Source organism: Megalobrama amblycephala, linkage group LG9, assembly GCF_018812025.1.
Source record: "Megalobrama amblycephala isolate DHTTF-2021 linkage group LG9, ASM1881202v1, whole genome shotgun sequence".
Classification (NCBI taxonomy): domain Eukaryota; kingdom Metazoa; phylum Chordata; class Actinopteri; order Cypriniformes; family Xenocyprididae; genus Megalobrama; species Megalobrama amblycephala.
The window spans coordinates 18,468,866-18,484,150 of NC_063052.1; the positions used below are offsets into that span (position 1 = coordinate 18,468,866).

General features: G+C 36.7%; 2 protein-coding genes across 3 annotated transcripts; both read left to right on the forward strand.

Moving 5' to 3' along the window:
* Positions 1-2,850: 2,850 nt before the first annotated feature.
* zgc:175136 (uncharacterized protein LOC100136863 homolog) lies at positions 2,851-6,198 on the forward strand. Its single transcript, XM_048201988.1, has 5 exons — positions 2,851-2,927; positions 3,037-3,089; positions 3,173-5,068; positions 5,162-5,318; positions 5,986-6,198. Exons 1-4 carry the CDS (start codon positions 2,905-2,907, stop codon positions 5,290-5,292), a joined length of 2,103 nt encoding a protein of 700 aa, XP_048057945.1. The 5' UTR covers positions 2,851-2,904; the 3' UTR covers positions 5,293-5,318; positions 5,986-6,198.
* A 634-nt stretch (positions 6,199-6,832) lies between these two features.
* Positions 6,833-14,477, forward strand: kdf1b (keratinocyte differentiation factor 1b). 2 transcript variants are annotated; one of them, XM_048201989.1, is made up of 4 exons: positions 6,833-6,977; positions 7,853-8,788; positions 9,419-9,487; positions 13,170-14,477. In XM_048201989.1, exons 1-4 carry the CDS (start codon positions 6,968-6,970, stop codon positions 13,247-13,249), a joined length of 1,095 nt encoding a protein of 364 aa, XP_048057946.1. In that variant the 5' UTR covers positions 6,833-6,967; the 3' UTR covers positions 13,250-14,477. The 2 variants fall into 2 exon arrangements, with proteins under 2 accessions (XP_048057946.1, XP_048057947.1); XM_048201990.1 differs by having other exon boundaries at positions 6,898-7,162.
* The last annotated feature ends 808 nt before the right edge of the window (positions 14,478-15,285 follow it).

Below are 15,285 nucleotides of genomic sequence, written 5' to 3' on the forward strand. Positions count from 1 at the left end.
TCATTTTTGCTTGTTTGTATGGTTGAATTGGTCAGCAGCAAAGACATTGCTTAATAAAGTGAGATTAAATACATAAAGTATATTTGTGTAATTTAATATGGATAATTATGACAGGTTTACGTAAAATTCTGAGATTGCATTTCACTGTTTTTATTCATTTTGAGGAATACTGAATGTATTTGTGCAAGTGAGATGAGTAAATGCATGTTCACATTTAGTCTAGAACTACAATAACCATCATTTTTACACAGCGCACACAACACCTCTGCACTTTATTTCTCTCAACACAGGGACAGGAAAGCTGTCAGTCAATAAATGTGAAAAAGTAACTTGCGTTACTTATTTGAAAAAGTAACTTAGATGTTTTTTTGTAAAATGAAAAAGTAATGCTTTACTTTACTAGTTACTTGAAAAGGTAATCTGATTACGTAACTCAAGTTACTTGTAATGCGTAACGCTGTAACCCAACACTGCTTTCTAGTAACCCTTTAGACCTTGTTCAGGTATGTTTGATCAGGGTTGGAACCGAACTCTGCAGGACTGTGGCTCTCCAGGACCGATGTTGGCCACCCCTGCTATAGACTATAGACTATATAGACTATAGACTATAGTTTGAATTGATCCCTTTTCTTTGCATGACACATTGACATTACAGTAGAGAATGGCTCTTTCTGCAATTTCCTGAACATTATATAAGCATTTGTTTCATGTGTCATTGAAAGGAAAGAGAGGTTTTCAGGAGCACCCGTAAACATCAACTACTAGGTTTACTAGGTTGGCTATAATGTTGATATTACTTTTAACACAAAATGATAAATTCTTAGCAGACTGTCCCTTTTTTCCATGAAATGACAGTAGTATCATAGTTTACAGTTTATTACAGTAGCTTTTTACTGTGAGAATTTAGTGAAAATCTCTAAAGAGAATGATGAGAAATAAAAAAAAATAAATAAATAAAAAATCCCTGGACGTATATTTGCTAATGAGATTGAGAAAAATATGTTTAGTACGATTTATTTTAGGGTGACATATGACCTAAACATGCTTAAAGATTAACTCATATATTGTCTGAAATCCAGATCTGTATAGCGAGGGTGGTGCAGAATGTAAGATTGATGAGAAAATACAATATCTAGTCCACGTTTCATAATAAGAATCCTTGAATGTCCGATGATGAATAGATTCACACTACACCTCACAATGGGACATTCTCTCCTGTATGTCACTGCTTGCTAAGGAGAATCTGCTGACGATGGAATTTGCCAAGTGTGGCTGGCCATTACTGGAGCTTATTCTCGAAAATTCCTTCGTAAATGCAGACTAAAACAAAGGATTCAGAGCAGGACTGATGGAGTGTGTTTTCCTGGATACATGTTTTCTGATTAATGAGGCTCATTGCAGTTGAAAAAAAAAAAAAAAACATTTTCATTTCTATTCATTTTTCCCCATACTGAGTCACTTTATTTGTGCCACTATGATGATTTCTGATGATGCTTGCAAAAAAAAAAAAAACTTGCTGCTTTACTAAACTTTATATGTCATTTTTCATTTGTTTCTAAACAGCTTAACAGAAATCAGGCATTCATTTCATTGATTCCTTTCAACAGAAAGCTGAAATCTGAAAGTGCCATATATTAACAGCCACCAAGTTACCTTCGTCCATTTTAACGTAAACTTGACTCTTAATCACAGCTCCATGTAAAGGTCACACAGTCGCATCACTATCAATAATGGCAGGTGAAGAGCTCATGTGGGATTCTGTTAATATATAGGAAATTATCCGTTCCAACATTCCCTCTTCACCCCTGGTTGGAGGAATAAATGAGGGACAATGTAAAGGATGAAATGACATGCCAAAGAAAAGTAGGACGGTGTGACAGATCTCCTCACCTCTTCAAGTACCTGGTATCAGGAGACGAATGCTTCTCCTTCCTGCTGACTGCAGGAGAATGACAGTAATGATCCCTATCTATCAAATGTGCACTGGTGGGAATGGGAAATTGTCAGAGCGGTGCGTGTATGCGTGTGAGTATGAGGGAAGGCTATGTATTAGACTGCATTAATGGCTTTCATACCTCCTTAAGGAATGAAACCTCATACTGTGAACACATGTCAGTGCTTCAGCTTGATGCATTAAAAGCCTCTTCCTCGAAAGCACTCGCTTCAGAATATACTGGATGTGGATCCTGACCATTACTGTATATTATACACAATGAATATTTTGCAGTCTGAACTTTGACACAAAATGTCTGTAGTTGTCCATATAAATATGATAAATGACATCAACTATGCCTTCTCCACCAAGTTCAGCTCATGGAAAATGCCTGTATTGTATTTTATTGATGTGAGCTCATAGTGATGAAAATCTAATCATGGTCAGATGAGGTTGTGCAGCAGTTTAGAAAGCATATATTCATCACACAGTCTAGAAAATGTTTTTTCAGTCATAGAAAACCTATAAATAGCAGATAAATGTATGTTTTCAAGGTCTGAAAAGGTCATTAAAATGAATATTTTTTTATTTGTGCAACTTTTTTTCTTGTAAAACCTGTTTGCAAGTTGAACTGATTTGCAAATGAGTATGAATGATTTATTAATGATTTTCTAAAATCCTTATCCAGTGATCAGAAATAACTGTTAACCATGTAAATACATTAAAGTGAATTGTGAACAAATAAATGTGGTCAGCAATTTCCTCCTGATCTGACCCTTAAACATGATTTATAAACAGAGAATTTTTTTATAAAGTGATGTGATTATTGTTAACAGCTGCAACTTGCAGGTATCTTGATTGCTGATTGGCTAAAGGTGAGGAGTGAAGTCTATAAGAGGATTCCTATTGAGGTTTGTGTTAGAAGCTTTCAAGTGGGATTGTAACAAAAATTGTGGGTGTCTTATTCAACAATGGGTTCTAGATACTGCTTAAGGTGAGCACTAAACTGACTGAAATGAAAGTTTTTTTGGTGGTTGTTGTTTGCTCAGAAGCTGAACCTGTACATTGCTCAACCAAATGGTTGACTTCTTGCTTGTTTTCAGAATTCTTTTTGCCTTGTTTCCTGCTTATGTAACCTGTTGGGGGAATTATGAAGGTAAGCCTATAACATGCTTCTGATATGTATCTGAAACATTGCTGTCTCTGGCTTTTTGTGTACTTTTTATTTGTTTCTAACAGGGAGCATGCCAACAGCTAATATGCAAAGAGCTTCATCTCACACTTTCCCAGTGATTCGCCATGAGGTTAAACAAATAGGAAGTTGGAATGACCCTGCCTACAGTTCTGTTCACCTGCCCCACAGTCAAGGCACCCATGGAAGTTATAATTATCATAAGGGGAGAGTGTTTGCGGGCTCAAATATAAAATCAGATTCAAAAGCTTGTGAGACTCAAGCTATACGTGACAATCAAGAAAATATTAACTTTAAGCCTTCTGCTTCTGTTCCAACATATTGCTTGTCAGGTTTTGGTCAACCCTCTGCTCAATATGAGTCTCGTACGGCTGCTGATGCCTTAAGTGTCCAGCCTAGTAGCCAACTGGCTTCTACTTCATCTCAGAGTGGGTCCACCTTGATAAGAAACCTAAAGGTACCCAACCCCTTAAAACACTCTAGAGGTGAATCTAGTAATGAGGTGGCTAAAACTTCTGGATCTAGCAACGTCTTTGCAGTGAAGCCTCCTAAAAACACATTTGGCCATATGGAGTTCAACTCTGAAGTTTCTAGAGACCCGCATGCAAGAGACCCAAATCTTGGATCAACTTCTATCTTAAGTCGGATGTCCCATCCACGTAGTTCATCTAAATGGAGCCAAAGCACTAACAAAGTCCAGACAGCCAGTAGCAGTTATGGCCCATTGCTGAAGGAAATGTCTATGTATTCGAGTATGATTCCAAGAAAACCCTCTAGTAGTGGACTTCAGTACACTGAGGTCAAGCCTTCGGTTGTTAGCTCAGGTCCAATCATTGTTGTTAAAGGTGGAGGAAGTGCTCAAGGTCATGGGGGCTATAGTGGGCATCCCGATTCTGTAAAATCACTTGGAGTTCCCAGTCATGTTGATTCCTATCAGGCCAGTCAGACTTCTAGAGATACTAGATTGACTACCAGTAGTCAGGGCCAGTCATGGAATGAACCTCTTCACTACTCCATGATTGGTACTCAATACAGTCCCAGTCCTGAGCTAAGAAAGCCTTCCAAAAATGACTGTAGGGACAGTGTGGATGAATCTTCAATTGTCAGCTCTGGTGGGATTCTTCTCAAAGCCCCAGAAAGTACTCATAGAAATAAGTTACCAGCTCACTATGAAGCTACTCACCCCAAATTCCAGCAGGCCTACAATGTCCACGGTCAGCCTAGTCAAATCTATAAGCCCATGTATCCCTCTCGAAGTGGGGCTCAACACGATGTTGCAAAGTCCTCAACTGCCAGTTCTGGAAAAATCCTGATAATGCAAGGTCCTACCAATTTTCAAAGTAGAACAGAATCCAATAAACCCAAAGTTCTTCCTAGCTTTCCAGAGCATAGGATAACATTTGCCTCTGGTCAGACTGCTCCTCAAAACCAGCCTTTTGAAGCAGCCAGAAATTTCAGAAATGTCTGGCCAGCCACTAGCACTTCCCGGACTAGGTATCAGACCTTCTCTTCTGTGAAGGGACCCTCATACAAACCAAATTCTAGGCCCTCAAAACCTTTTAGAAGTGAATTAGGATTCAGTGCCAATAACCCCACTACTGCTGGAGCTAATGAGATCAATACAGTCCGTGTTAGGCTTAATAAAGCACCCACAAGCAGCTTTGGTAACTTTCAGAACCAATGGGCTTCTGGTGATGTTAGCAGTGGTGCTTTCCAAAGGTCCTTAACTCGAAGTTACCTGGGCCAGAGGCCAGGTCAAAATGTACAAAAACCTGTTTGTTCTTCAGCTCCTCAATATCATGGTTCCAAAGCAGTCCAGAGCCAATTCACTGCAACTCAAGGAAATACAGATTACACTAGGCACATTACTGCCATTCCAAGTGAGTTCGGCCAAGGTGCCATCCGAAGGCTTTCTCCTACACTTTCCAGCAACTACAGACAAGGTTTGCTCTAAAGTGCACCACAATCAATCTCATTGCATGTTTTAAATATGATTTTCAGTCAGAAAATAACATTATTTGGTCCTTCTGCAACAGCTGAACAAAACCAGCCTCAAGTTAACAGATTGGATTCCTCTGCTCCTGAATGTGTGGTGGCCCAAAATAGCCCTGCAGGTCTTGGTCAGCAGGGCCTAGTCACATTCCAGGGAGTTAACCTCCCCATCTAGAATCAATTCTCAACATCTGTTATAAAGTGAGTACAACTGCTTCATTTATATCTACACAGATCTATATTTTTGGTGTTTAGCAGGAAATGATCTGCCCTCTGAAAGCAGTACTGAAGAGTCCAAAAGTGGGATGGTTATTTCAGCATTTACAGCATCCCAGCAATCTGTCTTCGCTTTACATAGTGGGCAGCCTCATTTCCTAAGTGTAATTCAGAATGTTTATTGCCATGTTCAGAATAGCATTGTAGTTTACATCAAACTATGCAGTATGTACTGACCACTTTTTTTTTTTTTTTTTTCTTAAGTTGTGTACCTGTGTATAATGTGACAAACATTTCAAACAGCTATACTCAACACTTTCATATAACAACTGGATGTCACAATTTAAACGTCACAATTTCAATTTAGTCCAGTAGCAGGCCTATTTGAAGTTTTCATACTTAATACCAATTTTAATACCGTACAATACTGATACAATATACAGTATGAGGCATACTAAAATATACTTGACTGGCAGCTGTGGTAGGTCATCGGGTGTTCAGTGTGTACAGAAAATGTGTACGGCAGAAATTGGTATACATTTTTAAACCTGGTCTACAGCATTGAAGCCTGTGAAAATAAGTTGCTTATTTTAATTGCATACTTGCATGATTCTCAAATGCCACCCATTAATTTTTTTTCAAATTCTTGCAGCCTTGATTAGGTGTGCGTTGAGGAGGCTGTCAGTCATCAGGCTCTGGTCTCTGCAAGGACTATAGGATGCTCTGACTGATCCAGTCCATTGCTGTTCAGTGATCATAGAAACTGTGGACACAGGGAACTGTCTTGGCAATTTGCAGCTCTATTCCTGATGCACCACCCTTTCAAAAACCGTACACCATGTTAATAAACTTTGAACCCACAAAATCAGTTTTATGATTTTTCTTTCTGTCCCCTAGGGGGCAGTTTCACAGCACAATTCACAATATATTAATAATTACATTTTTAAAAAAACAAGGCAACAGGCTCAAACCACTATGTCCACCTACTCCCTGCATGCCAGAATTTATCAAAGAAATAGCAGTAGGAATAAATGAATGTTTGTACCTATTCCTAACAGAGATCCTCAGGGTAAAAGCTGAAACTTAGAATAGAGTGGATGGGAGGTAACTGTTAAAGACTGAGCTTTTCTAACTACCTGGTGATTTATACAGCTCAGTATAGGAAGACTCTGCTGAACTCCTAAAATCTTACTGCTAGTGTTAACAAATCCTGTCACACTTTGGTAGCTACAAATAATGCAGAAACAGAAGTAAAGTATCTTGTGTGGTGAAATGTGCTGCAGAAATATGAGTAGTTATGCTATGAACCTGGTCCTAAACAAAAAAATGTCATCTTCTCCACTGTTACCGAGGAGCATTGACGCCATCTGTTGGTTAAACATCTCAGCGCTTCGTTCACTCACTTCATCCTATTAAAATATAGATTAACTATCCATAGCAATTCAAAATATCAAATGTTAAAACTTCTTGTTTTATCAAAATATAGGCCTACGTGTACGCTTGGTTGCAAACGTCTTCTGATATGATTTACAGTCAATGAAACAATTGGTTAGACTCTTCAAATTACGTCACCAGTGTCCATGTCCTGATGTACCTGTAGAATCAGGTAGCCCTCTAGATCTGCCTGTGTGTTTATGGAAGCAGGTACGACGAGCATTCCGGTCAAATCATTCTCCAGTTTTTTGCTTTTTAATACATTTTGAGGACAACTGAATGAGCCGCGGCGGTATTTTTGTGGACTAATAGTGAAATCTAAGTCGAACAACCTTTTTTAGCTCTCCGGACTTCCGGAAGAATCTCGTCAGATTTCGACTTTTTCCCCATATGGCGTGAGTAGAGAAACAAACAAAGTTTTTATTATTATTAATATTACTCCTGCTCTGTTAGTGTTTTCCACAGTCGTATACTAGTTAACTAGTTAATTCCTAAAGTATCGTTCGTTTGACTAGATTTTTTTATGTAAACTGTGGCATGTTTGTTTGGGGACAGTGAACTTTGTAGCTTTTCCGAAATTGTAAACAATCAATGGCGGCCTAGATATGAAAGAATATTAAAGTGCATGAATGTAATTTACAATGCATCACAATTTTTTTTTTATTGTCTAATTTAAAACTCTGATCTAAAACTGTAGAAAACATTTAAGTTGGAAATAATTATTTATTTACTTAGATTTATTGGAATAAAAATCAGTAGTCTACAGTAAAATTAAATGTATTTTATATAATTTTTTTTACTGTATATGTTATTTCACTTTCATAAGGCTTTAGATGACAAATACAATTTAGATGATTATATTGTTTTGATGGTGTTGAGGTGAAAGTTTTACTTTCACTCTCTTATTAACAATGACAACAGCCAAGAAAGCAAACACAAAACGGCTCTTAAACTGGTTGGTTTACATCACAAGGAAAATTTGGGACAACATGGTGCAGTTTTGTTACTGAGACTGACCGAAAGTGTAAGTTAAAACCTTCACCTCCTCCTAGTTTTCTCCTATTAAGTCTCTTTTTCTTTAACAGACCCTGAGGCCTCAGTCCAGCATCAGGTAACTGCAAAAGCAGCCACCAGAGGACGGTCTAGGCCGAGTGTTGTCCCTATGGAGAGCACCCCGTCCTGGACCAGTGGTCCCATTGATGAAGGGCCATACCGAGAACGCTCTGTCGATCCAGTGGAGATTGAGATCCAGCACTTTGGAGTGAGACACAAAGTCAACAAGGATGCCAATGGCAATACGACTGGGCCAGAGACTGTTAGCTTTCTCCCTGCCAAAGAAGAGCCCGTTTCAGGGACGTGTATGTGCGGACCCTGCTCGTCTGTGGGTAGCTGCAGGAAGCTTTTTTGTAGCGTGTTGACTTGTGGACTGTACCGCGTATGTCGGCGCTTACCTTGTCTCGTTTCGAGCGAGAGCTCAGCCACCAATGCGCAGGTGGAGAACCCGTCAAGACCTCCACAGGTTGAGAATGGCTTCTATCCCGACGTCTTTATTCGTGGTGTCAAGGTGGACACATCTGTCATAGAAGATGATGAGGAGTGTGTGTCATATTCCACTTCTAAAATCGATATGGACAGTCCAGTCTACTTCAGTAGCTTACCGGAAGATGACTTTATCAGTGGCAAGGAGACAGAAGATGTGGACAAACTCATCACCCAGAAGCTTATGGAGGTCTTCTCTGAGTTTGAGATCAACGAGCTGGCCAAGTGCACCTCGGACTCAATGTTCCTGCGGCGTTCCCGGGAGATCAGTCAGCTGATCTCGGATATCGTGCAGGAGCACAACATGGAGGAGCAGGAGGCCGAGTGCAGGCTGGTGCGAGAGATTATTCGCATCAGTACGCGCAAGAGTAAGAAAAGGCCGCAAATTCGTCCGCAAGAGCTACAGCGAGACAGCGGCAATGACACCTGGAACAGCAAAAAGAACAGCCAAAAGAGCAGCTATAATTCTATGAGTGATGGAAGTGAGTGACAACAACATTTCTCTTTTCCTCAACATCTAGTCCTGAACTTTGCAAAATTCTCATTCTCATTGCCTCTTGCAAATGTTAGTCACCATGAAACCAAAATGGACAATTCTTGTGTTTTATAAAATATTGCAGTTTTTGTTATAAATTATTTATCTGTGTACATCATTATTTTTTATTATTATTATTAATGTGCCCTTGTAATCTTTCGTCAAAATAATTTCAAAATAATAATCAATATCTCTTCTCTGAAGATGTGTTTACTGGTGTGAGGGTGGGACATGAGATCACAGCAATAGCAAACCACAACCATCCAATCAATTCCAGATTGGACAACTAGACAAAATCAAGTCCCACCCTACATTTTGTTGTTTGAGAAGCTGTTTCAATTAAATATACATCATGAAAAGGAAGAAAAGACTATAGCAACTTCTGTTTCATGCCATCAATTACACACTCTCACCCAGTCTTTCCAAACCTGTATGATTTTTCTTACGTGGAACACAAAAGGCTCTTTTCTATACAATGAAAAGTGAATGAATGATGAATGATTGAAATCACTGCATGCCATATGTTGCATATAATGGTTTCTGAATATGTAAATAAATCATTTTATTCTCTCTTTAGAGTTGCAGATTTCAATGGAGAGGTCTGATGACATAGAAGCAAGGAAGTTGCGCAACAACAGTAACCAGTGTAAGTAGTGAATTTGATTTTATGAACTGTTTACACAGACTTTTCTCAACACAAAAACCTGCAAATGATTACGGCAATATGAAAATATCTCTAGGACGCATTTCACTCCAGATCAATTTTAAAGACTGCTTAAATTCCCATGATGTATAAATGATAAATAATAAATAAATATACAAAGGTAGGCCTATTACAATAATACAGTAGCGTTCAAAAGTTGTTGATATTTTGTTGTTGTTGTTTTTAAAACTATTAATATGTTTATTAAGTAAATATGCTTTAAATTAATAAAAAGTGACAGTATAGAGATTTAAATGTTACAAAAGCTTTCTATTTCTAGAAATCCTGGGGGGAAAATGTACCACTGTTTTTACAAAAATATTAAGCAGCACAACTATTTTCAATATTGATAATAATAAGAAATGTTTCTTGATCTGCAAATCATCATATTAGAATGATTTCTGAAGGATCATGTGACACTGAAGAATGGAGTAATGATGCTGAATATTCAGCTTTGTCATCACAGGAATCAATTTCATTTAAAAATATATTTACATGGAAAACTAATATTTTAAGTTGTAATATTTCACAATATTACTGTTTTGCTATCAAATAATGTTGAGCATGAAAAACGTCATTAGAAAAACAATACCAGCCCCAAACTTTTGAAGTAGTAGTGCACATTACAATGTTAATAATATATTATTGTTGTTGTTTTTTCACATTACAGTAACGTGAATGAGATTTTATTTACTTATTTACTTTTATTTATTTTTATTAGTGAGAGAATTTAAATGAAATATCATGAAAATAATACTTCAATGTGAAAAATCAGTGGTCTTAAACTAGGTTTTTTATATGCAAGTTATATAATTTCTCTTCTTTCTATTGAATTTGGCGAGCAATATGACCTGAACATTCATGAGACTCTCCCACAGTTTGTTTTGCATAAAACTAAGCAAAGACCTTAGTTTAACCTCATGCTAATTTAGTTAGCAGCTGAAGCTGGTTCTGTGTGTTAGCGTAGCAGTGCTGCAGGCCTCTCTCTGCCTGAATTAAAGGCTGTTGAGTGCCTGCATCAGCTCTGGGAGAATGAGAGGGGTGTGTGGCCGAGAGTTTGAGGGGTTTGTGATGTAACCAACCACATTGTCACAAACAATGCTCTCTTGTCTGGAAGCCATCTGATCGGTTACACTCCTCTGAATTTGAATGTCTCTCTTTTCCTCATCAGTGGTGGTTTACCCCTCCCTTTCACATTGCTTGATGTTGTTTTCATGTTCTGCATTATTGGCAAGCGACAGCTGGATTTTTTTTTTGCCTTTATTCCATTATATAAACGTTTGTGGGAACATGAAGTTAAGAACATAACTTTCTGAGAGCACACATTTATTACTTCAGCATTTGTAGGTTCATGTCATCGTTTTTTTGTTTAACTGTTATTATTTTTCTCTGTGTTCCACTTATGTTTTCCTCTTCTTTTTTTTTTTTTTTTTTTGCCAGACAGTCATAATCACATAATCATAGTCACCTTCAAAAATAAACTGGCTGGGTTTTTTGTTGTTGTTGTTGTTGTTGTTTTTTGCTGCTGTGCTTTTAAAACTATGTAAATATCCTCTTCTCATGTGAAATGAGATGCAAATGCAGTGAGAAGTAAGCTTATTCACAGACTGTGGGTTTTCTGTCAGGTCAACCCTTCAATAAACTTTACTAATTTTTTTTTAAAAAGAGTATTTATGGAAATAATACACTTACAGAAAAGATTATACTTAAGTGTGAACTGAATGTTTTTTGGACACACTATATTTACAATTAAATGAAAATGTATTATAGTTTAAAGTAATAAATGCAATTAGTTGAACATGTATGTGTATGTAATTTCATAGCTACTTGTATTGTCTTTGAAATATTATTAATGCACTGACAAGCATTTATAGTAAACTACAGTGGCATGAAAAAGTATGTGAACCCCTTGCAGAATCTGTGAAAATGAGAATTATTTTAATAAAATAAGAGGGATAATAAAAAATGCATGTTATTTTTTGTTTAGTACTGTCCTGAGTAAGATATTTTACATAAAAGATGTTTGCATTTAGTTCACAAGATAAAAAAAATAGCTGAATTTATTAAAATAACCCCATTCATAAGTATGTGAACCACTGATTCTCAATACTGTGTGTGGTTACCTGATGATCCACGACTGTTTTTATGTTTTGTGATGGTTGTTCATGAGTCTCTTGTTTGTCCTGAGCAGTTAAACTGAGCTCTGTTCTTCAGAAAAATCCTCCAGCTCCTGCAGATTCATCAGTTTTCAAGCATTTTTGCATATTTGAACCCTTTCCAGCAGTGACTGTAGGATTTTGAGGTCTGTGTTTTCATATTGAGGACAACTGAGGGACTCAAACTCAACTATTAAAAAAGGTTCAAACATTCACTGATGCTCCAGAAGGAAACACGATGCATTAAGAGTCGGGGGGTGAAAACTTTTGAACAGGAAGATGTCACAATTTTTCTTATTTTGTTTAAATATAATTGTTTTTCATTTAGTACAGAAGATACTTGCATGTTTCCCGGCAGAAAAATTAAGTACAATTTACCTTGATATTTGAATTCAAAAGTTTTCACCCCTCGGCTCTTAATGCATCGTGTTTCCTTCTGGAGCATCAGTGAATGTTTGAACCTTTTTTAATAGTTGAGTTTGAGTCCCTCAATTGTCCTCAGTATGAAAAGATGAATCTCAAAATCCTACAGTCACTGCTGGAAAGGGTTCAAATATGCAAAAATGCTTGAAACTGATGAATCCGCAGGACCTGGAGGAATTTTCTGAAGAACAGAGCTCAGTTTAACTGCTCAGGACAAACAAGAGACTCATGAACAACCATCACAAAACAAAAAAACGTAGATCATCATGTAACCACACACAGTATTGAGAATCAGTGGTTCACATACTTATGAATGGGGTTATTTTAATAAATTCCGCTATTGTTTTGTCTTGTGAACTAAATGCAAACATCTTTTATGTAAAATATCTTACTCAGGACAGTACTAAACAAAAAATAACATGCATTTTTTATTATCCCTCTTATTTTATTAAAATAATTCTCATTTTCACAGATTCTGCAAGGGGTTCACATACTTTTTCATGCCACTGTACATTATACCTTGTGTGTGATGTATTTAAATATATTTTAATTACTTGTATGTAATTAACTTTAAATGTAATATTGAACAACACACTACAGTTAAACTTATAATCAAGTATTATTACGTGTGCTTTAGTATGTTAGTCAACACATCAAAATGTGTACATCTTTAAAGCATGACAAAAGATTATAAAAGGGTCATTTATTCACCATCAAGTAGTTCCAAACCTGTATGAATTTCTTTGTTCTGCTGAACACAAAGGAAGATATTTGGAAGAATGTCAGTAACCAAGCAGTAGCTACCATAGTATTATGTGTTCAGCAGAACAAAGAAATTTATACAGGTTTGGAACTACTTGCAGGTGAGTAAATTTTCAAAAGAATTTTCATTTTCACAAGAGAAATTTTAAAAGTTACATGGATTTAAAAGATCAATGATAAGTCTATTTTTCATGATACTACTCCTATAAAGAGTAGATCAAATTGCATGTTTATTTGCTTTAATTTAAATAAAGCCTTTTCTCTTTCTCTCTCATTCCATACAGCATTCTCTCCAAGTTTCCAGGAAACTGGTGTGCCGATCACGTCGGACACTCCTTTAATACCCAGAAGCACACAGGCGTGAGAGTTTCTCTTTAGATCATTTATCTTTTTCATTTCCAAACATCCTTAAACAATGAATACTTAATCTCTGTGAAGAATACGTCCTCTGGCTTGGAATCAGTGGATGATTTTGAAGTATACCCCTGAAAATTGTGATTTCATGGGCAGTTTTTTTTTTAACATATCTGAAGATGTAGTTGTATTTATGCTTCTGTTTCACATTTTTGTTCTTTGGTCTCTTGTGATGGATGTGTGAAGTATTTCAATGTTGCTGTCCAGAAGACAAAAGCCAACAAATGAATTTGCTTGACTTCCTGAGAATGAAGAATGGAAAACAGTCTGACCTCTTTATAGCCAACAGATGGACATAAACTGTAGCATGATTTAACTTTCCACTCAGTTCTGCCTTTTAAAGGGTACGTTTGTTCAAAGATTCTGTCATAATTTATTCGCCCTCATGCCAGTTTTCCTTCTTTCATGAAACACATCTCCGAGTTGACAAAAAGCAATGGTGTTGTAGATGAAGAAAAAAAGGCTTTTGAAGACTTGTAAGATAGCAAATGAGTCATATGAGTCCCCAAATATTGGACAGAATATTCTTCAAGAATTCACCTTTTGTGCTGCACTGAAGAAAGGAAGGGTGTGCAGCAACATGAGGGTTAATAAATAATGACATTTTCCATCTTTATTAATAGTGAACTATTGCTTTATTGATAAGTTGATGAATGTATTAGTCAATGCGCTTCAGTGAAAGTTTGGCTGTGTGAAGTTTGTTGTACCAAACAAAATGCTTTGAGCCGGAATGAATGTTAAAGAGTGGTAAATGGACCTGCTTATTTAAATGTACAAAGAAACAATATGCACTTCACTTGCCATACGCAGTCTAGCATAGCGTTTAATTGATTGCTTGTTTAAATTTAAATGTATATTTTAATGTGAATTTCACTGTTGCAAGAGTAATTTGTTAGGAAAAAATCATTCTCTTATGTAAGACCCTTAAGGTTGCTTTAACATGGATTTTTTAAGAAATTGATTTCTTGGTACATAGGATGCTTGTTTTGCTCAAAGAACTGGTAAAAGTTGTATGCTAACTAAATTAAAATATTTTGCATGTGCCTTCAGTGAAGACAGCTGACATCATCAGAATTGAGTAAATGCATTGTGTTCAACACAGAAATCAGTTGTACTAACATTCACACACTACTGTAATGCATGTAAAGTATGCAAATAAAAAAAAATCCCTTATGCAAGACTGCGCAACAAGTGATGCCGGAAACGCGCTGTTATAGTGCAAGAACTCATTTAAACTATGGTTCATAGGACGCAATGTCACATTCAATTTGGAAATGCCGGAGCTAAGCTGCTATTCAGCACGTTTCGTATATCGAAGCCTTAAAACCCCCAGAGAATACCAGGAAATTATAAAGCAGAAAGTGATATTTGTTTAAGGAGAAAGGGCATAGGAATAGTGTTTCATCAAATACTTGAAACTTATTCTTTGTATTATGTTTGACATACATTGCATATGCAATGAATCACTTTTAGTTTCTGCCTTAAGGTGAAATGGCAGTAAAAAAAAAAAAAAAAAAAGTCATGTTTTGACATTTAGGAAACACACTGCCTGTGATCCAATGGATTAGTATTTCTGAACCCTTCAGGCATTCAGTTATAAATGGTTAAATGTTTTAAAGGGGTTTTGCGTGGCAGCATACATTATGTGTAATTATGGTTTACTGCAAGAAGCCAATTCATATTTGAACTATCAGTCAATGTGACGGAAGAGTTGTTTTAATACGTCATCCACCTTGTTTGATATACCAATGTTTATCTAAGAATTTATCATAAGGCAAAGCCAGCTTTGAAATATGCTGTTGTATGTATATATACACAATATTTTGGGGTTTTTTTTCCATCTTGACTGATTTCATACTAACTATACTAATGTTATCGATATTTGTAGTCACAATTTTCCTTTTGATTAGTGCACAAATCATAGGTAGCCTATAATTCTAACCCACACAGACCACAGCAGTGTTTATAGAGCTTTCACCACAATCC

Bases quoted from the DNA above. Each gene is read 5' to 3' on its own strand.
- zgc:175136 (XM_048201988.1), top strand. From the start codon at position 2,905: ATGGGTTCTAGATACTGCTTAAG. The intron at 3,090-3,172 runs GTAAGCCTATAA...TGTTTCTAACAG, and splicing joins CTGTTGGGGGAATTATGAAG to GGAGCATGCCAACAGCTAAT. The intron at 5,069-5,161 runs GTTTGCTCTAAA...CTTCTGCAACAG, and splicing joins TTCCAGCAACTACAGACAAG to CTGAACAAAACCAGCCTCAA.
- kdf1b (XM_048201989.1), top strand. The intron at 8,789-9,418 runs GTGAGTGACAAC...TTCTCTCTTTAG, and splicing joins TAATTCTATGAGTGATGGAA to AGTTGCAGATTTCAATGGAG. The intron at 9,488-13,169 runs GTAAGTAGTGAA...CATTCCATACAG, and splicing joins GCGCAACAACAGTAACCAGT to CATTCTCTCCAAGTTTCCAG.